General features: G+C 43.9%; 2 protein-coding genes across 2 annotated transcripts in view; one reads left to right on the top strand and one right to left on the bottom strand.

Moving 5' to 3' along the window:
- ADCK2 (aarF domain containing kinase 2) overlaps nucleotides 1–10,460 on the top strand; it is a 33,311-nt gene extending 22,851 nt beyond the window's left edge. The window contains exons 3-10 of the mRNA XM_085322540.1: nucleotides 26–757; nucleotides 1,472–1,618; nucleotides 3,193–3,321; nucleotides 3,964–4,059; nucleotides 5,546–5,797; nucleotides 7,180–7,308; nucleotides 7,905–7,958; nucleotides 9,171–10,460. Coding sequence (XP_085178666.1) covers nucleotides 26–757; nucleotides 1,472–1,618; nucleotides 3,193–3,321; nucleotides 3,964–4,059; nucleotides 5,546–5,797; nucleotides 7,180–7,308; nucleotides 7,905–7,958; nucleotides 9,171–9,314 — 1,683 coding nt within the window. The 3' untranslated portion in view covers nucleotides 9,315–10,460. The remainder of the gene's footprint in view (nucleotides 1–25; nucleotides 758–1,471; nucleotides 1,619–3,192; nucleotides 3,322–3,963; nucleotides 4,060–5,545; nucleotides 5,798–7,179; nucleotides 7,309–7,904; nucleotides 7,959–9,170) is intronic.
- A 1,583-nt stretch (nucleotides 10,461–12,043) lies between these two features.
- On the bottom strand, nucleotides 12,044–25,642 carry LOC146585597 (uncharacterized). The gene is made up of 11 exons (XM_085322580.1): nucleotides 25,349–25,642; nucleotides 24,436–24,795; nucleotides 21,862–21,953; nucleotides 21,534–21,702; nucleotides 20,182–20,410; nucleotides 19,037–19,605; nucleotides 17,943–18,084; nucleotides 16,692–16,936; nucleotides 15,058–15,221; nucleotides 14,041–14,293; nucleotides 12,044–13,648 (listed from the first exon to the last, which is right to left on the bottom strand). The coding sequence occupies exons 1-11, from the start codon at nucleotides 25,550–25,552 to the stop codon at nucleotides 13,424–13,426; spliced, it is 2,652 nt and encodes an 883-aa protein (XP_085178706.1). The 5' UTR covers nucleotides 25,553–25,642; the 3' UTR covers nucleotides 12,044–13,423.
- Between the last annotated feature and the right edge of the window lie 405 nt (nucleotides 25,643–26,047).

Raw genomic sequence — 26,047 nt, 5'->3', positions numbered from 1 at the left:
CGGGCGGCCGGCGGCCGCTGCGGAGCGGTGTCCGGAGCCGCGGCGGCGGCAGCAGCAGCAGCAGCGGCGGGGGCTGCTGAGGCGGCTGGGCCTGGCCGTGCGCCTGGGCCTGCGGGCCTGCGGGCTGCTGCTGCGGTTCGGGCCCCTGCTGCTGCTCTACCCGCTGAGCCGCCTGTCGCCCCGGCTGGGCGGGCTGTGGCTGCGGCTGCTGCGCAGGGCCGCCGAGGCCGCCGGCCCCACCTGCGTCAAGCTCGGCCAGTGGGCCAGCACCCGGAGGGACCTCTTCTCCGAGGCCTTCTGCGCTGAGTTTTCCAAGCTGCACGTCGAGGTGAGCCCGCACCCCTGGGGCCACACCGACGACCTCCTGAGGAAAGCCTTTGGCGAGGACTGGAGGGGCATCCTCAAGTTCCCAAGCCAGGAGCCGGTCGGCTCGGGCTGCGTCGCCCAGGTGTATAAAGCCTACGTGGACCTTGCGGTCCTTGCTGGCTCCCAGGCCAAGGAGCTAGCGAGATGCTCAGTGCTCAGGTCTGCTTTTGAAGTATGGGAAGTGTCTGGTTTTAGAGGCCTCTTCAGGTGGCTTGGGAGGAGGAAGCATGAGGAGGTGCAGGAGGAAGAGAAGAGCAGGGGGGAGCTGAATCCAAAAGGCTGCTCCCCAGGAAGGCCTGCGTGGGCAGCACCCCTGATGGAGCAGATGGCCGATCCACTCCTGAGTGCAAACCCTTCATCAGCCAGACACCTGATTCCTGTAGCCATTAAAGTAAGTCATATATCTCAATGGTAGATGTGTGAAAGTGGAGTGCGCTGGACAAGGCTGATCAGATTTTAGTTCCCGTGAAGATGACTAGACTGGCAGGGGTCAAGTGCAGCAGAGGAAGGTGATGTTTGTCCCCTTCAGTATCTTTTGTCTGCCCTTGGTTCCAGCTGGCTCCAATCCTGACTTGCAGTGGTCCCATCTCTTGCCAGTCTGGAGACCTCTAGTATTCATGCTGCMCATACCAGCATTTGGTGTGGCACAGGCGTACCAGAAATGGTTGCAAGGGTCAAGTTATATGAAAAGAATGAATATGAAGCTAGGTTTCACCTTTCACCGTAAAATGAAGCACTTTCTGTCTCCTCAGGTGAAGAACTTGGAACAGAGAATTAGGTCCAGCAAATCTTATTCAAGCTATTCCAAATACTAATCAATACTGCTTGACAGGGAGAGGGGTGGAGAGCAAAAGCAGTGGGAACTGGTGAGATCAGAGGCTCCAGCACAGGTATTCTGTTTGAAGATTATATAAATGTTTCTTCACAACTTAATCTATGGAGAAATGTGAATGCCTCTGAGGACTAGCTAGTTAAACCCTACGAGCTTCCAGTTTTATAGGCTGAGTTTTGATGATGTGGAATGTGTCATTTTAGCTGATTGAAATGGCCTGTCTTCTTCACAGTATTTTGGCAGTTGATCTGATCACTGTTCTTTGTTGCCCAGGTTCTGCACCCTGGACTTGTCCACCAAGTCCAGATGGATCTGTTCCTCATGAAGATGGGTAGTCATATCATTGGACTTCTCCCTGGGTTCAAGTGGCTCAGTTTGACAGAGATTGTGGAGGAGTTTGAGAAGCTTATGATTCAGCAGGTATGTGCTTGATCTCCACACACTGAAACGCAACTGCTCATTTTTCTAGGTACTGACTGGCAAAGTCTGTTCTTGCTTGAAGTCCATTCATACTGCTACTTTCTAAAGTGTTAGATGAAGGCTGGCCTGTTCTTTAATTACGTTTTTTCTTCTAATCAATCACATGACTATTACTATAGGAAACCTCATATGCTTAGAGCAAAAAAGCAAGATTTAAAAAGATTTTTCTAGCAAAAAAAAAATGAACAGGTGGTTAGCATGGTGTCACAGTTCTTTTTGCAGGACTGTTAAATAAAGGTTACTGATAATGAGAGACAATTACTTAGACAGGTTTAGAGATTCTTTTCCTCTGAGATGTATTGTTTTTTCTTTAAACCTACATATATACTAGAAACCTGTACTCATCAGTTATGTTTGTTAGTGYTAGGATAAATATTAACATAATTAATATACTTTTAAATCAGTTAATAACATGTTCTGTAATAACACAATCAGAATCATAGTGTTGGTAAAAGTTAAACTTTGCAAGTAGCTCTGAAAACATGTCCTATTTCACTAATGTCTTATAAAGACACAGCACTGAAATATCCTTACTTCCATGTTTACAAAAACTTTACAACACTGTTAATTGCTCTCATATTTCTATTCACAGGAAATGTGACTTCCATATTAAATTAAAATACTATCTGCTAATTTCACTTTCATGTCTAGGTTCTAGCGTCTTTAGCCTGTTATAAACTTTTTTTTTTCTTTTACTATTGCAAAAATCTACACAACAAAAAAAATCTGGTTCTATGTTGTTGACTCTGGATGTGCRTTAAGGTTCCTACTGCCAGTTTAGTTGGGCAGAACTTTTGCTGGAGGTTCTGAAGACTCAGGATCAGGAGAGCCCTTGACAGGCCTGTTGTCATTTCTTTTCATTTCTCTTTTAAAAAGCAAGAGATATTCCTGGGATATTTTCCATTTCCAGATGAGGGGAGTGAGGTAATGTCCTTGAGCAGCAGCAATGGACAGGAGAGGTGCCTGGAGGATAAAGCAAAAAGTAAAGRAATATTGCTTGGGCAGGAGAGAGGCCCTTGCGTCAAGGCTCTGGATCACTGAGGAGAGCAGGGGCCAAGGTTTTGCACATTATTATTTTGTATGGGTCATGTTAAATTTCTTTAGGCTACAGCTGCCTACTTACAAAATGAGGCTAGGGCTGCAATTCTTCCTGTCTGTCTTGCTATTTGACAGTAAGCTTTGGCTCAGGATCCATCTCATCCTATTGAAAATAATGCAGTTGTGATTTTGTATTTTTGTTTGTTTGTTTGTTTTGAGACACCAGGCCAACAGTAACAGTAATGTGTATTTCTAGAGTGCTGGCTAGGGGGCTACTCCTTACCTGGTCTCTTACTCTTCCATCAGGAATGCTTTACCTGTGTAAAAAGTACCACTTCATACTTTGTTTTCATCTGGCTCTCTGATCAGTTTCACTGGTATGAGGTGTTCTACCATACAGTCGTGTCCTCATGCAGGATCTTCAAGATCATATTGCATCTAATTCTCAACCCTGCTTTTTCTTCTTTGCTCTTGAGATTGACTTACGCTATGAAGCCAGGAATCTGGAACGCTTCCGACAAAATTTCCTGGATGTTGATTTTGTGAAGTTCCCAACTCCTCTTCACCCCTTGGTGACAACAGATGTTCTAGTGGAAACATTTGAGGTAAGAATACCAGGGTCTGGGAATGGTGGTAGCAGTGAGAAGGCCCTTAGGAGAATAAGCTGATGCACCTCCTTTGAGAAGGAGAGATCAGAATCAGGAGGATGCTGCCTTTCCCTTATTTGCTTAATGAAACTGATATCTTCCCTTCAGTGTCTCTTCTGTTCTCGTTGCTCATAAGCAGTACCTTCCAAAAGACAGGTAGCAGACACAGCTCCATTTAGAAGTGAACACTAGGCCTGAAGTGAAAGCTAACTGGCAGTGTGTCCAGTCACCATGCGCTTGCCTGTGCTTTCCACTCCAGCACCATGCTCTGTCTCTCCTCTGCGATGGGTCAGAGCAAGGAACTCGCAACCTGACCCTTTCTGATGCTTGCGTTGCAGTCCAAAGCTGTTCTYTCAGCCTTAGCTTTCCTGTGTGCAGTTGTGGTGAGGGTATTTCTGTCCCAGGCTATTTCACACTCTCCAAAGAACAAATCCTTTTCTTCTCCTGTGTTCTCTATCACAGTAGGTACAGCTTTGACTGAGCAGGTCTATTTTAGGGTGTTTCTGTTGCCTTCCCCCCACTCTTTGCAGAGATGRTTAGAGGTGTGGTTGAAGGGTGGGACACAGGGTGTGTTTGACCCCAGCTCTGTCTTTATTTCAGGAGAGTGAGCCTATTTCCCAGTACCTGCATGCAGAGGTTGCCACAGAGCTGAGGCAGAGACTTGCAAAGATGGGCATGGACATGCTCCTAAAGATGGTAGGCATCATCAGCAGGTAGACCTGCTTGTACACAGTAGGGACCTTGGGTGCAATTGGATCAGTGCATTGCTTAGGGAAATCYACTAATCCATTTAATGAATATTCAAATATTGTGCAAGTGCAATAAAGTGCAATTAATTAGCAAATATCATGCCCTCTGTAGAAGCTGTGGATGCAACCCACAGGGAAACCAACTAACCTAGTTCATTCACTTTCTGCCCCTCCAAAAACTACCATTTTCAAGGAGGTAAAGAACTTAGAGACGTACTTAAATAATCTCAATGGTTTTAGATATACATTTTATATATATATAATATAATACACACACACACACGTGTGCATATATATATATGTGTGTGTATGTGTATATATATATATAAAATGCATATCTCTATAATGTATGTATTTATGTATAATCTTCTCAATAGTTATGGGCAATCAAAAAAAGCAAACCAAATTCTAGTGGTAGAAAAGGATTAGCAACAGAACATCAAGACAGGATGTAAAGCAAATGCTTGTTTCTTAATACTTTATGCAGTTCTAGTGCCTCCCTGCTCATGACCTTCCATCTCAAAGGCTCTAATGGAATTAGAGAARGTGCAGAAGAAGGCAGAGAGGATGGCTTCTGGAGTGAAATGGCTTCCATACAGGACTAATGAAATAGATTGGGATTGTTAACTCTGGAAAGCAGAGAAATGAGGGCAGCTTGTGGCAGATGCACGCATTCATAAGCGTATGACAGTGAATRTGGATCACTTTTTATGGTTTCTCAAAAAAACAAGGAGGCCAAAAATGAAGCTATCAGAAGGCACTTTTCCAGACAACACCCCAAAAGCACTTGTTTTCATACTGCTCTAATTTACATGGCAATTGGACAAATTTGTAGGAGAAGGATATCCATCAAATATGAAGATAAGCCCCCATGAGGCAGGAAATCCTGCAGTCTCAGGTTGCCAGGAAGGTTATGTTGTTATTTCTTTCTGCTACTAGTCAGAAGCAGAGGCAAATGAGTGCTACATACATCTGTCTATTCTTTTAACTTATTCCCCCCTTTTTTTTTAATACAGTTGTAATGTGAGTTGATGCACTGGAGTAAACAAACCCTTACTCATTCACTAAATCCCATACCAGCGAATGGCAAAGGGCCTGTTCTTACTGCATTTCTCTTTGCCAAGGCCCACTAGTGTCCATCTAATTTAGGGTTAATTGCTGAAGAGCAATTGGAATTGCTGAAACTGCTTGCTGTCTTACTGGACTTCTCGCAAATGTGCATGACTGCTTCACACAGCTCTGCTGACTGCCCCAGGATGAGTGTCACCCATGCTATTTCAGCCCAGCTTATCCTCAGCAGAACCATTTGCTGTTTTGTTGCATAGGGTGATGCATGTTAGTAATGATGGGGAACAGACCAGAAATAAACCTGTGCAATTTGCCTGGGAGTTTGGTGTAGGCAGTCTTGGTTGGAAGACTTGTCCTTTCTCCAGGTCTTTGTTGACAACTTTGTTCATGCTGACCTGCACCCTGGGAACATCCTGGTCCAAGGCACAGCCCACATCAGCACAAGTGGCAAGGAGCAGACTGCCATCGTGGACCTGTGTGACACACTTGTGGTGGAAGTGCAGCCACCCTGTGGGCGGCTCTGCCTGGTGCTTCTGGATGCAGGGATCGTGGCGGAGCTGCAGACTGTTGACAAGCAGAACTTCCGGGCGGTTTTCACAGCTGTGGTCCAGGGCCAGGTGAAAGCTGATGTCATGGGGTTGGGGAGCTGAGGCTGGGGAAGGGAGACAACTGGAGAATCTGATGGCCGAAGTGTAGTTCTCTGTGTTTCCCCTTACAGTCCTCCCTATGGAGGAGAGCAGAGACTTGCTATCAGCTAGCTTGAAAGCTATACCAAATGCGGATAAGATGCTCAGCTAAAGCAAGGTAGCCCCCAAAATGGAGTGATTTCAGTGGCCTGTGAGAGTGACAAGGTTGGATGGGAAGCAGTGGCTGCTTCGCTCTGGTTTGGAGTGTTTTTGGTGCAAGTTAGGACTGCTTGGGAGCCACTTGCATTTCAGAGACTGTGACAGTCTGCCAGATTTTGCTGGAGTAGAGAAGGGAATAGATTAAAATTTTGATCTTCAACACACATTCCCTGCTGCAGGTTTCTGTGCCTTACTGCTGAGAAGCCCATGTGCCACCTTCCCTTCTGCTGTTGTGACAGCATCTATGAAGAAAAGCCAGCAGGACAGGCAGGAGGTCTGACCTATGCCAGGCTTCTCTGTACAAGGGGCATCTCTTCCTTCTTGTTCCCTCTTACTTTAAAGTACACTCTCTGATGGACTAGAGCATCCGGTGCTGATGTCTTCTGTTCATTTGGAGAACAAGTGTCAGTGCTCTTACTGGCATATTGCTATTTCTCAGCTGTGAGTTGGAGGGCTCACCAGCCTATGGGAGGAACACATTTTATCTCTTGTCTATTTTATCTGTGAAGCATACCCAGAAGTCATGCTGACATCCATGTGTTCAGGAAGTGCTATGCTGCCAGACTTGTTTCAGCTACTGAGCAGCTATTTAATTGTAAGTCCTTCGTGGCTCAGGCTAGGTATAATTCATGTTCTACAGGTGAAAATCTTCTATGCCAAGTCTCATTGCCAAACCTGGGGCCTCTGGCTCTGTGTGTCACTGTCATACAACTTTGCCAGAGAACCATAGAGCCCCTCTCATAAATGACGCTTGCATATGACCCTTTCCCCTTCTTCCTTTTCTGTCCAAGTGTATGCTGGCACAGAATCAGCTCATTCCTCCTCCACAGTTTGAAAATAGAGAATTGGACTTATCCCAGAGAAGAGGATGTGCCCTTTTTTACACCATTATCTTCTCTGATGTTAATCCTGTGATTTTATTTTTCTCCTTTCCCCTCCTTTTGGATCAGTTCTGCTCTTTCTGTACCTGCTTCTGTTAGTCCCTTGGTTTTTGTTATTCCAAAAATTACTGGAAAAGGAGTGTGGCCCTGGGAGTTCCTTCCAGGAACTTTTGCAGCAAAGGCCTTCCAGGGATGATGGTGTACAGCTTCCTGTAGCCTAGCTGGTACCAGCGATCTAGTTCTGCTGATTCTTCCTTTCAACTTGTTCTACAGGGGGAGAAGGTGGCAGAATTGATCCTTCATCATGCTCGTGCTAACCAGTGCCAGGATATTGAGCGATTCAAAGCTGAGATGGCAGAGCTAGTGACCAAGGCTCGAGGGAACACCATCGCCCTGGGAAAGGTAAGCGCACAAATAGTGTCTTACCCTTGTTTACCTGTAACTCAGTGCAGCTTTGCTTTCAGAGTAGTCCAGTGAAAAGGCCAGCTCTGATCCCATCAGCACTGCCTGGTACTTAGTTTTTAGTGTCTCAGATGGAAACAAGATTTTAAGGACTTTTTCTTCCCTCTAATTACAGGAGGGTTTTTTTATTCATTATTTTTAATCTACAGTCTACCAGTCCCCTGTTGAGATGTTGCTAAACTTGGTGTTAGAGCTTGCATCCTCTTAGCTAGGGCCAGCCTGGGCACTTCAGGTAACATAGTATGGTGGTACTGTGCCACCTGACGCACATTCTGTACAGCTGTGAGGTCAAATGCTCTGCCTTCCTGGGCTAGCGAGTAAGAAGGGTCATAGCTGAACTCTTTATCCTGGGGTGGGTCACACCTTGATGTTGGCTGCTGTCAGCCTGGTAATCTTGTCCCACCATCAGGACAAAATTCTAACACTTTAATTCTTATCCTCTCTTTCATGCACGTGGCTTAGTCTTGCTGACCATAGGTTTGTGTTTTTTTTCCTCCACCCAAGCTGCAGAGTTAACTTCTCCTTTTGTATTCCAGCTTCAAGTGGCAAATCTCCTCTCCAATGTCTTTAAGTTACTGATGACCCATAAGGTGAGGTCCAGTCACTGCCTGCCTTCAACAGCAGGAAGCTCATTTTGGGAGGGAGAACTACAGGGATGGTGAAGTGTGGACAGGGAGGGAGACTGACTTCTGAAATGAGCTGTAGGAGGGAGACTGCAAGAAGTGTTTCAGGCATGCTGTTTCTCAAGGCCTAATATACATTCTACTAAGACCAATTTCCATTTTGTTGGGTTTTGTCTTCAATACTACATTTAATTGTTGGTATTACACACTAAAGGGAAAGTGTTGTTCTCACACTTGTTCTTTTCCTATCTACTTTTTTAATCCCTTAGAAGCAGAAAGTGAAATCTTGTAATGTGTATGCAGGCTTCTTCCATGAACTTGTTTCTTCCTTCGTGTGTGGTTATGTAACAGCACTAGGTCCTTTTATTGGTTTGTTATAGACCTCAGGTGATTTCTTCACAGAGAAGAGATTCTCTCTTATATTTAATAGTATTTAGGAGACAAGCTTCCATGGTGGCAAACAGTCTTGGAAATTAATAGAGCTATGGTGGCCTGAACCAGAAGAGATGAGGGTTGTTTAGGTCAGCTGTAGGACTGGCCAGCTTGTAAAGGGTCCTCTTAAACATTCTTTAGAGCTTTTTGTTGTTAAAATTAAGCTGGCCTCCAGTAACATCAGGTGCAACTCAGGCTGTTATGAAGCAAGTCCTGCTTCTGGTTCCATAACACCTTTATGTCCTTGTATGCCTTGAAACAATTCTAGCTCATAGTTGGGAATTGGGGACTAGTTTGTTCACATGCAAGCCAGAGGACTGTTTCCTCTGTGATCKGTGGAGCTCCTCTGTGGCTTTTCAGTGAGTTCTCCCATACACAAGTGCATGAACTTGAGTACAGCAGATGATACTACTGCAGCTTATAACTGCCTTAGCAATGGAGCTAGGAGCATTCCTAGCTCTTGCTATTCTAGTATGAAAGAAAAAATCCCATTCTTTTTGGAACTGAACAACATGAGCCCTTGGGTTCCCTTAGGTCACTTTCTCTGTCTCCTGCTTTTTGGACATGCTGCTGGATTTCAGTAATGATAGAGTTGCAGTATGGTTTCAAGTGTGCTTGATGTTTCCAACCYCCAGCCTCCTTCCTTTCCTCCCCACTTATTCAGACCTGATTTCTCTGTGGAATGGGTTCAGAAGGAAAAAAAAAATCTTTGGTCCATGGAGTTCATTCAATCTCTTGTGGTTCTAGGTGAAGCTCGAGAGCAACTTTGCTTCCATCATTTTTGCCATCATGGTCCTGGAAGGGCTTGGTCGTTCACTGGATCCTGAACTGGACATCCTGCAGGCAGCTAAACCACTGCTCATCAAAACTGCAGCTTCTGTCCTTGAATAGACTCTTGCGGTTGCTGCCCTCTTACTGTGCAGGGTTACGTTTGCTTTCTGTGAGCAGATAGAGAAAGAAGCTGAAGGTGAGAACTGTCACRTGCCTCTCAGTGCCATGCAGTGGATACTCCTTATTAATGTTGCTTCCAGTCATATCCAACCAGCAAACATGGGGYGATCACAGAATTGCACGCAGAATGGCTGAGGCTGGAAGGGACCTTTTAAAGAACATCTAGTCCAATCGCCCTGTTCAGCCTAGAGCAGGTTGCCGAGGACCCTATCTGGATGGCTTTTGAATATCTGCAAGGATGGAGACTCCGCAACCTCTCAGAACAACCTGTTCCAGGTTTTGACCACCCTCTCAGCAAAAAAGTTTTTCCTTATTTTCAGTTGGAACTTCTTGTGTTTCAGTTTGTGCCTGTTGCCTCTTGTCCTGTCACTGGGCTCCACTGAAAAGAGTCTGGCCCCATCCTCTTTACATTCTTCCTTCAGATACTTAAATGCACTGATAAGATCCCCTCTCAGTCTTCTTTTCCTAGCTCTCAGCCTTTACTCATATGAGGAAGGTCTATTCCAGAAGCTAGGAAGATATTGCAGAGATGGAGAGTTCTGCCTCCCTTAGGAATTCATGATTTTATGAGATAATATGTTCTGGTAGTTTTTTAACTGATGGTATCAGATACTTTAGGTGCACAAGATTACTGCAGCCTGGTGAAGAAATCAGGTTTACTTGTGTGAAAGTCTGTAATAGGATGTTCAGCTAGCAAGTCTGTTTTTTCAAAACAATCAGGTTAAATATTTTAAGTAAGTTAATTTGCTGACTGATCTGTCACTACTGTATGAGAAGTGATATTCTGATACCACCTAAGGAAGTAATGTAGATATTACGACTATGAAATGTAAACATGTAAAATGTACCTTTTTCTGTCTTTTGTAATTTAATTTCTACTTTTACTGTAGAAGTGTCTTGAGATCCCACATGAAGTGGTCAGTCCTAAGTCATTTTGGATGATAAGAACAGAGCAGGCAATTTCATTTTCAGACTTTCATATTCTAGCATAATACTCCAAGAGTTTGGATTATAAACAGTAAAAGAAAATATTTTTTTTTTTTAACAGAAAAGCTAATCTATAATAAAAGCAACTTTGGAGACTTATTTCTACTGGCCTTTAGTTTTTGTTGAAGCTTACAAAATAAAAAGCCTTTTCCTCATCTCTATTCCCCTTTCTCCCTTCCTTCCCCCCCCCCCATCCCTGCACCAAAAAAAGAAATCTGAAGTCAACTCAAATCCTCACACTAACATGCAGATGCTTGGGTTTTGCCTCTGGTAGTTTACAAAAGAAGGAGTCTATGCATTTTCACTAATGGATGGAAAACTTACAAATGTTATAAAAATGAAATAGCCAAAAAAATGACTTGCTACATTTGTCTCTTACAGTTATTTTAATGGTGGTATTAAAATGATTTTWTGACCTTACATTAATAGTAAGAAAGTCTGTGAATGATAGGAAATATTTTAATACTAAATATATTCCCAGATATATTTTTCATGAAATTGCAGTGGCATGAGGGCTCTAGTAGTATTTTTTTTTCAGATGGTTAAGCGAAGAGAAACTACTTAGGTGGATATAGTGTTATATGTTTCTAAGTGTTCACAAAACTTCAGGCAACAGCATTTTAGTTTCTGTATTGCTTGGTTCTGTGAATTACTTAAAAATCAAACCTCTCAAATAAGCATTATATAAATTTTGTATTTAGCATACTTCTTTAGGAACTAAGAATGCCCTTTGATATGGCTCCAAGTGGTCCACCAAATACATTGTGCCATGCCCRTTGTCATTTCCTAACTACTCATGAAAATACCATGAAAATGAAGCAGTTAAATTTTGGCTACCCGAAGCTGCTGATAGTATTCTCTAGGACACAGCTGCTATACTTTATACTGCTGATGATATGAGGAAGAAGGATAGCACTTGCAGATGTGACATCCATAACTTCCTCTGTGAATGTATTTGCCTATGTTAATCAGAGTACAATGCATTCAAAAGCTCTTCTCTCCATTCTTCTTTTATAAAGCTGACTCTGTCTGTCTTAATGTTTCCCTTCTATGGGAGAGAAGGTGATAGCTTGTCCATGGAAGCGGCTGATGATAACTGCATGCTTCACTATTCTGCCATTCAGAGAGASCTGGACAGGCTGGAGAGCTGGCGGAGAAGAACCTCATGAGGTTCAACAAGGGCAAGTGYGGAGTCCTGCACCTAGGGAAAAATAACCCYASGCACCAGTACAAGCTGGGGGCTGACCTGCTGGAGAACRGCTCTGCAGAGAAGGRCCTRGGAGTSCTGGYGGATGACAAGTTGACCGTGAGCCCTTGTGGCCAAGAAGGCCAATGGTTTCCTGCGGTGCATTAGGAAGAGTGTTGCCAGCAGGTCRAGGGGGGTGATCCTGCCCCTCTACTCAGCCCKGGGGAGGCCTCATCTCGAGCACTGCRTCCAGTTCTGGKCTCCCCAGGACAAGAGAGACATGGAGCTGCTGGAGAGAGTCCAGCGGAGGGCTATGAGGATGATCAGAGGGCTGGAGCATCTGCCTGATGAGGAACAGCTGTGAGAGCTGGGCCTCTTCAGCCTGGGGAAGAGAAGACTGAGGGGGGATCTTATCAATGTGTACAAGTACCTGAAGGACCCTCCCTTGACACCCTCRTCAAGGGGACGGGGACAAACTCTTTTCAGTTGTCCCRTGTGACAGGACAAGMGGCAATGGGCAGAAACTGAATCACAGGAAGTTCTGCCTGAAYGTGAGGGGGRATTTCTTCCCTGTGAGAGCGACGGAGCACTGGACCAGGTTGCCCAGAGAGGTWGTGGAGTCTCCTTCTCTGGAGATCTTCAAGGCCCGTCTGGATGCAACCCTGTCTAACATGCTCTAGGTGAYCCTGCTTGAGCAGGGAGGTTGGACTAGATGATCTCCAGAGGTCCCTTCCAACCTTACCCATTCTGTGATTCACTAAGGAAAATGAATGATGCTCCTACACAACTGGAGAGTTAGTTGCGTCCTGGATGCCAGCTGGTAACTGTAGCCTGAATGGGGAATCGTCCTCTTCCCATCTTGGCTGCTGCTACTGGCTACCACAGTTTGTGGTACAATTTGGTCATTTACTTAACTTTCAATTTATCTAACTATTTGTCTTAGCATTGTCCTCACTTATTCATGGAACATGTCAAGTTTATTTACKCTGAACAGGCACTCTACTTGCAAAGCTATCTCAATACCTTCYTGACACTTTCCCCAGCTTAAAACTTCCTGCTTTTGTGGACAATAAGCCTGAAAGTGGGGCAATAGGTAAAACATATCAGACCTCAAAGCCTACCCTTGGATTCAGTGATTCTCCAGACACAGTTCAGAGAAATACAGRTATTTTCTTCCTCACAATGCCTAGAACCAGTAGCTTTTCACCAATAGAATGTATTTTTTCATTTTGGAGTTACATAAGTCATTCTTCCTCTAGGGAAGTGGCCTGCACACTTCAAGGAGTGGGCCCTGACAGTGGGAGGCCTTCACTTAACTAATTCATCTCTGTCATTTGTAGTTTGAAATCAGTTATAGTCTGATGTCCATCTGCCAGTTCTGTCTGTTTGCCAGACAAACTGCCAGGGTCTGTCAGTTTGGTCARTGCATATAAGACAAGGAGAMTAGCACTGGACCAGGTTGCCCAGAGAGGTTGTGGAGTCTCCTTCTCTGGAGATATTCAAGGCCCACCTGGAGGCAACCCTGTCTAACATGCTCTAGGTGACTGTGCTTGAACAGGGAGGTTGGACTAGATGATCTCCAGATGTCCCCTCCAACCTTACCCATTCTGTGTTTCTGTAATAGTTTGACAAAGTTGGGATGGTCTATACAGGTGGGTTAGACTAGTAGCTCCAGAGAGGAAGGCTTGTAAGGGACAGAGCAGTGAAAATGTACTCTGGCTGCAAGAAAAGGAAGCTGTAAATCTCTCCAGGAACTGTAGTTTTGCTTGTCACAACTGTGATGTTTCCTGAGCTCCAGTGTTCAGATTCACRCCTATAAGATGCAGAGCAGGTTTGTGAAATGCTCAAGGACCTGCTTACCCACACTGTAGCTTCTTCACRCTAATAGCGAAGTCCAGAGCATCAAAAGATTTTGGTCCTTGAGGTATTGCTGGAGGTCACAGTGTTTTTGGCCTTTATCTTCCATCTTCTGGTGGGAACGGCTTCTGTTCTRGAACATTCTCCTTTTGACAGCCTGGTGCTGCTTTTGCTGCCTGTCCTGCTCCTGTGATTCTTGCTTCCACATTTCCTGCCGTGACTGTATTCTGCTCCTAAGCAAATCCTACATCATAAAAATAATTAGAGACATTTACTATTATGACAATCAGCTGCTGTGCTTAATTTAATCTACAAATATTACTGGCAGAACTTAGAAATAGGTGTAATAGTAAATTTGCCATAACCAGCTTGTTGTATAGAGTTGATATGTAGTTCCCCACAAGGGCTTCATCTGTGGAAATTCACGCCGTGCATACAGAAAGACAACTTTACCACAGAGATGGGGAATTTTCCTTCTCAACTTTATACATGTGTTTAAAAAACATCACCCTGGTTTTTTTTGCATCTCCAAATGATAATTATATTGGATAGAAAACAGGTGAAAAATAAGTATTCTAGATGGTACCATTGCTGGAAACMGTTGTTCAGGAAAAGCATTTGTGAAAGAGCCCTTACCAGCCTATCTTCCTCTTGTTCAAAGCTCTTTTCATTACATTCTGCCAAAACCACCTCTTTCTCCAAATGCTGAGTCTTTAAGAACTGCAGCCTCTGACTTGCCTTTCTCCTCTCTTCCTCTAGCAAGGAGGATTCCTTCCTGCTCCTCTCTGCCATGGCAGCTTGGAGCAGTGCTATGTGTTGGAAAGCTCTCTCTTTTTGTGCTCTTGCTGTTTCTCCAGCCCTTGGCAATGTTCTCTGAAGCAATCGCTGCCTGTTTCCAAAATAAAATTACTCAAATTTCTCAGGAAGAAATGWGAGAGGGGAGAGTGCATAAGATGCAAATCAGACATTCTAGCAATCTGTGGTCAGCTGAATTTCACACGTGCTTTCTCAAGTTACAAAAGTTTATCGTATGTCGTGATCTGCATAAAAAAAAAAAAAAAAAAAAAAAAAAACACAAATAAGCACAAATAAGTGGGTGCCTGATGTTGCCAGGTCTCTGCAGTCATCTGTTCACATGATTACAAAGCCTGAAGTGGCCATGTGTTCTTGGCACCGAAGGAATGAGGGGAATGGATTGTGGTGGCATGACTGTCTTGACAGTGCAGCCATGGAGGCCATGGAAAAGATGGAAGGAGGTGGATCATGGGGGCAAGGGTGGGTCAGGCGTAAAAGAACTGTGGGGCTGTAGTCAGGGAACAGGGTTTGGGGTGCAAAAGGACTCTGAGACTGAGACTGAAGAGAGTTTGCCCTTGGAGCTAATGCAAAAGGCTATGGGACCACACACACCCTCTCATCCATACTTCAGGCTGATATTTTATTTCACCTATTTTTTTTTCCCTTAGTCACCAAGATCACCATGCAGAGACTAGCATAAGCACAATGATGTGTGACATTCAGAGACTAAGAGCACTAGGGAGCAGACATTATCAACCATCTGATATTTGCTACAAGGAACCAGTTAGCTCCTAGATTTTGCTAAAATCTTCCATCTGTTTCTCTGATTCTTCTTTGCCCTCCCTCCCACATCATTACCTCTGGCTGTCCCTGAGCAGCTGGCGTCGGACTCCATCTGCCTTTTGCTGCTGCTCCCTCTTCAGCTGCCTCTGTTCCTCCTGCCACCTTTTGTGCTCAATCTTGACTTCATTAAAGTCCACCTCTTTCCATTTTTGTTCAGATGCACTGTTAAGGATTGATTTCTAAGATTAAAAAAAAATAGAGAAGGAAAAACAACCAACTACTATACCCTGAATCTCATTAATATATTTTCTAATGCAAATTGTAAACCTACAAAATCAGGATAGCTTAAGTCTTATGACGTAATTCCTGAGCTCTGGAAGCCATACTGCAACAAGAATACTGTAGTGTCACTTGCCATTCATGAAAAGGCTGGGTCCAATGCTAAGACAGTGCTTAAAACTGTCTATTCTTTTTGTCAGTTTCTGGATTAGATGGAAAATAGAGATTTGTATTAAAGATTCCTTATCAGATGTCATTGGCCAAATGCAAAATCATCCTGAAGTTCTGTGCAGGTGTACTAACTCTACTTCCTGTTGCCTGAGATCTCCACTCAGTTAAGCAGTGCTTGTGTTTTCTTCAGAAATAGCTGCATTTTAGTGCTGGGCAGTGTTTCTAATTTGCACTTGTATATGCACTCTGCTGTGTAAAGAGATGAAGGAGCATTCACAAGGCTTCTTTTCAATCATAGCACAATATTTTATTTCTTCTGTACTCCTCACAAGGTCCTCTGTGAGGAAAGTGGCAAGGAAACTTCCTATACTTGATCACCAAAACTTTGACATGCATTTCAGTTTACATTGCTAGAGCTGTTTGGGGCTAAAAAAAGCTCTCCCAAATTATTTTGCTCTGAAGAGTGAATTCTCCCTTCTCCCAGCCACAATTAGCATGTCTTTACTGTTAGCCGTTGTTTTGCAAAACGAACAGCTCCTTCCAGTTCTTTCCCCAGGATATCTCTAGTGTCACAAGCTGGGAAACACCTCTGGACTTTCAAATAATGCCACTGTCTTTCCTCTTGTTCTGACTGTCCCTGTCAGTCTCATATAGCATTTAGACTGATTTTGCTTAACAAGCTGATCTGTATGGCTTTGTAGAGCTGGTAAGTATCTTTGATTCTGTCTTTGACCTTCCCATCTCTGAGTTCTTAAACACAACAAACTACCCATGAGGTGCAGTTTTTGCAAAGAAATACCAATGCACTGAAGAACGAAGTAGCTGGGAGATGTATGAATGGTGTTATCTAGTAGATAGAGGACTGGCCTGAGGTCCCAGCCCAGCCGGGACATGCACTCTCCCTACGGGATTTGGCTGGCCAGCTAGCCTTTCTCTTTCTGGTTTTCAGTATCTGCAAAGAAGCCATAATTCTTTCCTATCTTGAAGAGTTGTCTGAAACAATTAGTTAGAAAGAATCTAAAATGAAAAACTCTATCAAAGTGCTAAGTAATAATATTAGAAGTGCCTTGTTCCTGTACAACACTGATTAATAAGTGGAAACCTTATGTTTCCATTTTTGCATATCCATTATGCTATGTATGCATTATTTTAAAAATACCTTTTAGAAAGAAACGAACTGAGAGTATATTCTCACTGTATTCTAATAACACATGACATAAATCCTAACAGCTAAAAACTAGCTGGGACCCAATACTTACTGTAATGCTCTTTTCTTTTACAAGATTTAGAAGATTTGTAGATCTCTTAACCTGCATATTGGAGGTACTATGTGGTCTCTGCATATGTAGAGCTGATTTGATGGTCAGGCTGTCTGTCTTTAGTGATTGATCTACTTGGTCGAAGAAATTTTGTTGTCTGAAAGGACTCAAAGTGCTAGTTCTCACAGAAGGGCTCCTCTGGGAACGCTGGATTGCAGTTTCTGCCAGTTTGGACTCAAACAGACCTTTCAGACAAATTGAGGACATACTAGGTTATAGACAGTTTATAAAGAGAAAGCAAATAGAAGGAAAGACTGCATAAAATATATTCAAGTAAGACTTTTATAACTGAGTACCAACAATTTTCTCTGAGGAAGTGAGATTTTTTTTTATCACCACAGAACAGGTCCCAGCTTTCAAAAAATAAGCTTACCATTACAAATAAGCAAGAGTTTTACCTAATAACACAGATCACTGACTGCACTTACAGCTACTAATTCTAAGAGGTTATTTACATGGTATTTTGCAGACAAACATGAGCTTCTGCCAATGCTCTGAGACAAAAGTCATGAATTTCTTGACAATGCAAAGCCTAGGTTTTAAATCCTGCTGAGAGACAGGATAAATAAGCTCAAGTGCAACACTGTGCTAACACAGCTACATAGCTTTTGGGTAACTTGGAATACAGGCAGAGCTTGCTTGTCCCTTTCTGCTAAAGATAGTGCAGACCTGAGCAGCAGTCATTGCATGTAATGACACTGGAATGCCAGCTGAGAAAATGTGCACACTTCTGTCCCACTTCCCATTCTCTATATAATACCAGCTACACAGAGCAGTACAAAAACAGTAACATCTGGATAAAGATTTAGGCTCTTAGAATCCTTATTAAAAGGCTTTTTAAATGGATTTTTAAAGGCAAGGAAATTTTAGGATTAGCAATATTTATAGTGAGCATTAAGATAAAACCCAAATGCTGCTACTGTAGTAGCTGTAAGGGCCAAAAAACCTCAACTCCCATCTGAGAATACTTCTATATTGAGAAAAAGGTGAACTCCTCAAACCATATTACTATTAATACCTAAAAATAAATATTGCTATATTGTGCTGGCAATATTTGGCATGACATTACAACATTTTCTTTTGAAGCATCAAGAACTATAGCAACAGAAAAGACCTTAGATATGATGGCCCACAGCACTGGTTTTGTGTGGCAAAACTTATAGCTATATAAAACAGCTACAATTTCAGCACCATGTTCATGTTTAAGATGAGCCTTGGTATTGTCTTCCAGCTGTCTGCTGTCTGCTTCTTCCTTGTGTGCTGACTCCATTAACCAGCTGTCTGTGTTGACAGCGGTATCGACCACAGCATGAGCCATCTCCCTCTGAGGATGCTAGAAACAATAAGAAATGCTATCAAAATCCAAATCTGATAAGAAAAAGAGCATGAACTTACAGCATAAGCTGTTATGTTGCAACTGAAGCTTGAGAAAGAATAAAAAAAYGTGGAGGGGAAAGATCTTTATTAAAGGAGCAAAGAACTAAGATATAGTAATTTCTGATCACTTCTTAGGTTTGTCCATATCTTTAGATGATCTAACAACTGGCAGTCTTACTGCCTGGGCGGGTCCAAATTGGCACAGAAGAGACCAAGCCAGAGGTGCTGTGGCTGAAAGACAGTCACATTCCCAGCATGTGCCAGGGTTGGAGATTCCAACCTTTGCAGGGCAATAGAGAAAAGTTTGGCAGTAGCTGGTGCACACTAACCTTCTCCTAACTGATCCTCATCCACTGCACTAACCTTCTCCTAACTGATCCTCATCCACTGCCCATTCACAAACACCAAATCAGCTACTGAGGCTCACAGAAGTATCTCTTGGTCTTTGATTTGGTGAGATGGCACCTCTGTTTGGGTGGACAAATATCTTAATAGTATTATGTCAGGGACTGCTTTGCTATGGAGGGAGCCTTACTGTGATGCTTATCTAATGTAAAGTGTTCTTCTCTGACATTTTTTCCTGACTTTTCCTCCTTTATGCAGAGGCAGGATGTAAAGGGACTGGTCTATGCTACCTTTGATATTCTGCATCTGTCTAAGAGCTTCTAGGAGTCTACTCCAGCCAGTGACAAAGAATAGCAGCTTCTAAAACTTTTTCAGATCAAAGGACCAGGAAGACAGTGGAGAGACAAGTCTCTCCATTCTCTAGTGGGCATGGATAACGGTCAAGCCCAAAACTTCTAGTAATTTTTCAGTACCAAAAGCAGTAAACATAAGGTAATAATGCAGAAACTATACAAGTAAAAGACTACATATTAGTGCAAGAGCTGGTGTAAGGCACTTGTTACCTTCTTAGATTCTATAACCTCATTGTCTTCTTCCATACAAGACTGAACATTTTTTGGAATATTTTCAGTCTTCAATCTCTTTTCTTCCTTTTTCTCTTCTTCTCTGGTAGCACTTTCTGAAATGGAGATCTTTTCTTCAGACAACTGCTTTTCTATTTTCCTGTTCAGCTCTTCTTTAGTCAAGTTTGTTCCTGGTATGAGGGCATCTTCGTGTTGTACTTTGCTCCTTGTAAGCTGTGTGGGTACCCAGGCTGTCAGGCAGCAATGGGGAAGTGAGATATACCTATAGCTGCACTTAGCACATGGCTGAATCAAATACGGACCCCTTGACCCGTAGTCCAGGTATGAGTGATCCTGTCCACAATGGCCTGAAGCTCTATAACCTGGTGCCACAATGTGTGGATAATCTGAGCTTGAAGCTATCACCATCTGCCTGGCTGCTAAAGGCATCTGCAGTTCTAGGATGATGCGTTCACTTAAGGGCAGAGGGATTCGCAGAGCTTGGTCAGAAGTTACCTCCTTAGTCTGCCCATTCCAGAAATTCACAAGCACTCCTCTTCTCTTGTGTGCTGTGTGTATTAAAATGAAACAGAATGGCAAAGAATGCATAAGAAACATGATAACCTATGTGTTTTATCTCTTAGAAGCCAGATGATAAAACAATAGCTTGTGCTACAGACAATTTTGTAAAAACGTGAATGAGTTTTTGATTTACAGATTTAAGATTTGACTTTCTCTTGAACTTTCTACTAAAAGACAATAAGTGGACAGCAGTAGCAAAACTCTCACTAGTCACATTGAGCCAGGATTATATCCTGCATGAAGCTGGAAACGAGACTGACAGATAATCAGATCACTACTGAGGGCCAGGAACATATTTCTCTTTGTGTCAGGAGAACCCCCACCCCACCCCATACTTTTAAAAAAGTCTCCATTCACAGAACAAAGCAAGGGCTAACTTTACGAGCAGTATTAATTCTGAAACTGAGAAAGAACAGGCTGCTTAGTGCCAACAAAAAAGAGAAGAGGAACTAAAATCAAGCAGTATTTGGTAAATTCTCCACAGCTGAGTCTGTTCTCTTTTCTGTACAATGGCTAGCAACTGTGGTGAGTCTAGCACTAACAGGAAAGCCAATACCTCATACCTAAATGTGCCTCCTTGTCCTCTGTAACCATTAACACAGTGCCTGGGCCAAAGCGTTCAGCTTTAGCCTCCCATGGTGCCAAGACCCTGTCTCCTGGAGCAAGTGGCTGTTGCCTGGCATCTTCATAGTGAACAATGTCGTACAGAGGCGTTTTCTGCAGGCGAAGCTGTACCTTGCCTTTCAGCGTGTGACTTTTGTCAAACTCAATTAGAAAGCATTCCCTGGAGCCCTACAAGAGTAAAACATGCAGTTTGCAAGACATCTGGGCCCAATTAAYGGCCAAACATAAGTGCTAAGAGGGAAGTGGCAGAAATCCCAGGAAGCAGAACGTGATCTGTGAATGTAGTGTTCCTCCTCCACCAGCATGTTCATTGTACTGTGTCCATATTGAACTTAAAAAGTAATTAAAAAGCTGGGGCTTAAGGGGCTGAAGCCTTCYTCTCTTTTCAGACTTAAGACTTTAGTAGGCTTATCTGACTCAGAGGAACACAACTGGTATGCTGAGGAAGATCCCTATGAATCTATCAGGAAAAGAGTAACCAAAATAAACTGCTGTGTATGATGCAGTTAGCTACATGGTGATCAAAAGGATTACAAACCAGTAAAATATCCCAAATGCCATGAATTTGACTGCTTTAATTTAAGCCTCCAGCACTGGSTGTAGGGCAGAGATTCCATGACCAAAATCTCACCCTCTCGGCATATCTATAAACTTACACAAATAATGCTGTTGGCCCCTGCTCCAGCTAAAGTCACTCATGTCTTCAGTTGTCTATATCTATTCCACCCTCCACTGGAGTTTACAGTCACCCTTAGCTATACTAGCATCTCTATTTGTTTAACTAACCTGTGAACTRGGAAATTAACTGGATTTTTAGAGAGAGCTGCAGGGGCCATTTTCTGTCTAGCATCCTAGACTGTCTTACAAATCCAAGGAACACAGAAGGAAGAAAATAAGGAAAACTCTCAGTCCAGCAAGGAGGAAGTAGTCCCTGGCGGCAGACATTTTGGATTACTATTAATGCTATTTAATTTTACTGCTACACTAGGTGAAAACAGACAACAGGGATATAAGGGGCCTATTTTGTTTGACTGCTTCTGAACAACAATTCATTATAACCACTTAAGTAGATTGATTTCCAAGCTGCTTCTGCCTGCAGCACTCCTCCTCATCATCATCATCAAAAAATAGATTAAATAGGATGTGGGGAGAAAAATGCAGTTATGAAATATGTTGTWCAGCCTACAGCAGGGCCACGGAGCTGGGGAGTGTTGGAAAAGAACAGGAAAAAAAGACACATAGAACCTAGAGAGAGCGCCTTTTACAAGCTTAGTTCCTGGTAAACACCTACCTTCACCTCTTTTACAATGTGGCCTGAGTAGTAATAGCCATCAGTTTCTCCCCTGGCCAGCACATGGGCTCCCCTCATAAAATCAGAAGCCTTTTGGGATGAAGGGATTAAATTTCCTTCTGCTGAGGCTATCAAAGGCATTCCAGGGCTCCACATGCAAACAGGAAAGCTGTAGAAAACAGAAATACAAGTAGTAATGAGGRTCCTGGCAACAGGATTTCTGCAATGAACCCAAACTAAATGCACTCCCCCAATAACTGTCTTAATTTCCTGGCTTTTTTTCTTCTCCACATTACCAAARTGATCCATCTACAGGTTTTGAACTTACTCTGTTGCTGGACATCCTGACAGCAAAGAGCCAGAGGCATCTTTATTAGTAGTGTGACAACATTGGACATGTGAGAAGGACATGGAACTTATCTGGAAGGGGGAAGGAGGAGAGAGAAGCAGAAGATGAACATGATTTCTGTTCCTAAATGCTTAAGMAGGACTATTTTTTACAGAAATGAAAATTACATTCCAGTATGTTACTTCTCTTTGTGTTTTAATTCTTACTTTAATTCTTTTGTTTTCTATGCAATTTATTTCACAAGTATTYTCTCCTATTTTAAGGCATCAAGATTTAAAAGAAGGAATGTTCAGAAAATAAAATATAAGAACTATATGGTAAAAACCCTTGTGTTTCACTTTCTTTCTATTCAGGTGCCAGATAGGTAGCAGGTGAACCACTGTTTCTTCAGTCATGAGGACTGCATTAGGAACAGTGTTGCCAGCAGGTCGAGGGGGGTGATCCTGCCCCTCTACTCAGCCCTGGGGAGGCCTCATCTCGAGTACTGCGTCCAGTTCTGGGCTCCCCAGGACAAGAGAGACATGGAGCTACTGGAGAGAGTCCAGCATAGCGATGATCAGAGGGATCATCTGCCCTATGAGGAACGGCTGCGAGAGCTGGGCCTCTTCAGCCTGGGGAAGAGGAGACTGAGGGGGGATCTTATCAATGTGTACAAGTACCTGCAGGGAGGGTGTCAAGGGGACGGGGACAAACTCTTTTCAGTTGTCCCGTGTGACAGGACAAGAGGTAATGGGCAGAAACTGAAYCACAGGAAGTTCTGCCTGACYGTGAGGGGGGATTTCTTCACTGTGAGAGCGACGGAGCACTGGMMCAGGTTGCCCAGAGAGGTTGTGGAGTCTCCTTCTCTGSAGATCTTCAAGGCCCRYCTGGAKGCAACCCTGTCTAACATGCTCTAGGTGACCCTGCTTGAGCAGGGAGGTTGGACTAGATGATCTCCAGAGGTCCCTTCCAACCTTAYCMATTCTATGATCAGGCATGTTCAAACATTTTTGGCCCATCTCAAATCCTATCATTATTTTGTTCAATTTTGAAGGAGGTACTAAGCATGTGATTTTTAAATCAGGATAGTTTACTTTCTTACTGATTATTATAGCACTCAGTTAATTGATTTTAGTAGAGCTTTGACGCTCTATATTATAGAGCTTTCCATATATATATGGAAAAATACACCAATTTCTCAGGACAAGGCACAGCTGCAATAGAAYGGAGGCAAGGTGGGGAGTCCTGAGRCTGCCCCTCACAGCACCAGCAGCACATGCTCAGCACTAACATAGCAGTATCAATGCCCTTGGTTTCCTCCCAGTCAATCTATCCCTGGCTCTCAAATGGTAGTTTATGGACAGCTAATATGCACATTAGCTCTTCCTGCAATCAGCTTCTCATGCAGGTATCCAAGCTCTCCAAGCRAGCGAGAGCTGTGAGGTCAAGGCAAGGATTCAGTCTAAGACAATAAAGTTGCCTTTAGAAGTCAAAGTCACCAGTGGAGCCAGTGGCCTGGGCAGGAGGATGGAGAAAGGACCTGATGGCTCAGCAGCATGTGAAACTTTTGAGAAGAATGACTTGGGGAAGAATGTGCCAGGCACTATGAGAGCAAAATGAAATGCATGGGACTGGGGAGACTGAGTTAACAATAAAACAATGAACTTTATTATAAAACATTCAACTTTATGGAAAAAAAGATAAACTTATATTGCATTAATAGGGTGTTAAGAAAAAAAAAAGAAAAGCTTAAATAGCTTCCCATTATTTCCTGTAAAATGTTGCTGAAACTGCCTTAGGGCTGTTACCAGACTGTGAAGAACAGGGAACTTAAAATACCTTAACTATAAGAAGGCCCACGGGCTGGACATGCAAAACCTATGCTGTATCAGCACTGATGATTGTGAGATGTAGGAGTTCAGGTGTTAACTGATTTACATGATATTGTTACTTATTTATTTATTTAAAAGGCAGTATTTAGCCACCCCTGCCAATGGGTAAAACAACAATAAAATTCATGAATTAGGGTAAACTGGATGTAAGCAAAGCTGTGCAGTCAACTAGCAAAGAAAATGTGAAACTGTACAAGGTATTTGTTCTTTCTTTCCTTCAGGATCTTCACCTCCACCTGTCAATGTCATCTCTTTGCAAGTGTTGGTCTGTAAAGCTCAATGAAATCACTTTACAAGCCAAATTCACCTCTGCAGAAGTAAATGGAGCTAAACCAAGATAAAACTGAATTTGACACCAAATGTTGGTCTCAATGCCTGTTGTACAGGAGCTACATTAACTGCTCATTTCCTCCCCAAGCAGGATCTAAGGAATGAGCAGTACACATTTAGAAGGGTGGATATACCAGCTAGGGACTTCAGGTATAGCCTGTCACAGAGATGCCRAATCCATTTTAAAACTTCGTTCACAGACAACTTTGCTCATAAGCAGCCAGGCAAAATAAGGTTATCTTTCTAGAGAGTCATAGAAATTTTCCTCTTTACCTGTTCTACTTGATGAAATGCCATCCAATAAAGATTCAGGAAGAACTAGTTTTGGGGCAATCTTCCATTAGTGACATACCTTTTCAGAAGCAGCATGAGAGAGTCTGATCATTTGAAAGGATCCTCCAGACTGTCTGGCTACTTTTTCCATTGTTTTATGCTTGCTTCTTTCATAATCATCTGAATCCCCCAAAAGACATGCAACATGTACAGGATGCAACTTGTTCTCCRAAAGAAGTTCACAGATTTCCTCTGACTCTTGTTCCGGAAGCATGTTGGTGAACAGATACACTTCCTCGCAGGCTGGGTCTTCAAATGCCACAGCCAAACCATTTGCAGCGTTCGTGCCACTCTCAAAGTGCAGGGATCTAATCCAGGCTGCTGCTTCGGTGACACTACAGAGTGAACATCTGACCAAGCAGTTGCACCATTTTAACACCTGGGGGGGGGGGGGAAGAAAGACAAGAAACAAAACCCCCATTCAAACATGCAGCTCTTTCCTAACACAGRACAGATGTGAGGTTCTGTATTTACTATTTCTCTGCTTCCCAAGGTCATCCTCTACAGTAAGGAAGGAATTCCCCACATCCTATGACAAAAATCTCTGTGGTCAGGTAGGGCTGGAGAAGCTCACACAACCTCTCCACAGCCTACATATGCACTGCAAACTGTACCTCTTTTCCCTCCTAAAGACAGATGTCTTATCACTTCCCCCACTGCTGACATTCCTTATCCTTTACAGGCTTTTCTCATTCTCACCTGAATCACAATCAGAGCAGCTGTTCTCAGCTGTGAATAAGCTTTGAAAATTGCTACTTTTACTGCACACCTAAAGGAGGACTTGAGTGTCCTAAAGCTTATCTATTTGTTCCAACTATAGCAGCTTGTCTAAAGAAAAACAATGGCACCATTTGCAAACTTTGCTCTGGCTATAGTTGCTAATGCCTTTCCACTGCGACCCCTTTAAAGCTCCCACTCCCTGGCGGCGTTACCTTGCTGGAGAACGCTATGACATTGAACACGGCCTCGGTGAACCCGGCTGCCAGCTGGAAGAGAGCCCGTATGAGGTGCTCCTTCAGGTACGGGGCCGCGGGGGCCGCGGCTCCCCGCACGCCGACCACAAAGGTGAGGCTCTGGCTTCGGGGCCCGCCCCCCACCGCCCAGGCGCCGCGGCCGGCGCCAGCGAGCCCCGCCATAGCCGAGAGAGGCGACGACCCCGGCAGCCGCTGGTGGTGGTGGGGGGCGGCAGAGGCCGTGGCACGGTCTTTCCCCTGCTTCCCTAGGGGCTTCCCAAGTGCCCCGAGCCCAGGCTGCCCGCGGACAGCGCCGCGCTGAGCCCAGGCGGCGCCGGCCGTTACCCCCGCGCGCGGCCGGCCGTTACCCGGCGCGCGGCCGGCCGTTACCCCGCGCGCCGGCGGCACCGCCCTAGTGCGCGACCCCAGAGCGCCCGCTGTTCCCCGTTGCTCCGCGACCAGACGCCGTGGGATGAACCAACTGGTCCGCCTTGCGGGGGGGGATAAAAGTATTTTTTTAAGCACCTTTCTTACGGAGGGATAGTGCTCGCGACGGCTGCTCCCTCCCGCCCGAAAGTGGAGCGGTTTGCCTCAGAGGGTAACTGCACTCCCTTCCGAGCGCGCTCTGTGAGCAGCGTCATGTTTTCGGACTGAACAGCAACCCCCGCCGAGGACTTG

The sequence above is a fragment of the Rhea americana genome, unplaced genomic scaffold (assembly GCF_003343005.1).
Source record: "Rhea americana isolate MKP2758 unplaced genomic scaffold, rheAme1 scaffold_79, whole genome shotgun sequence".
Taxonomy (NCBI): domain Eukaryota; kingdom Metazoa; phylum Chordata; class Aves; order Rheiformes; family Rheidae; genus Rhea; species Rhea americana.
The sequence above is the reverse complement of the archived record's forward strand: the minus strand, read 5'-3'. Positions and strand labels throughout refer to the sequence as shown.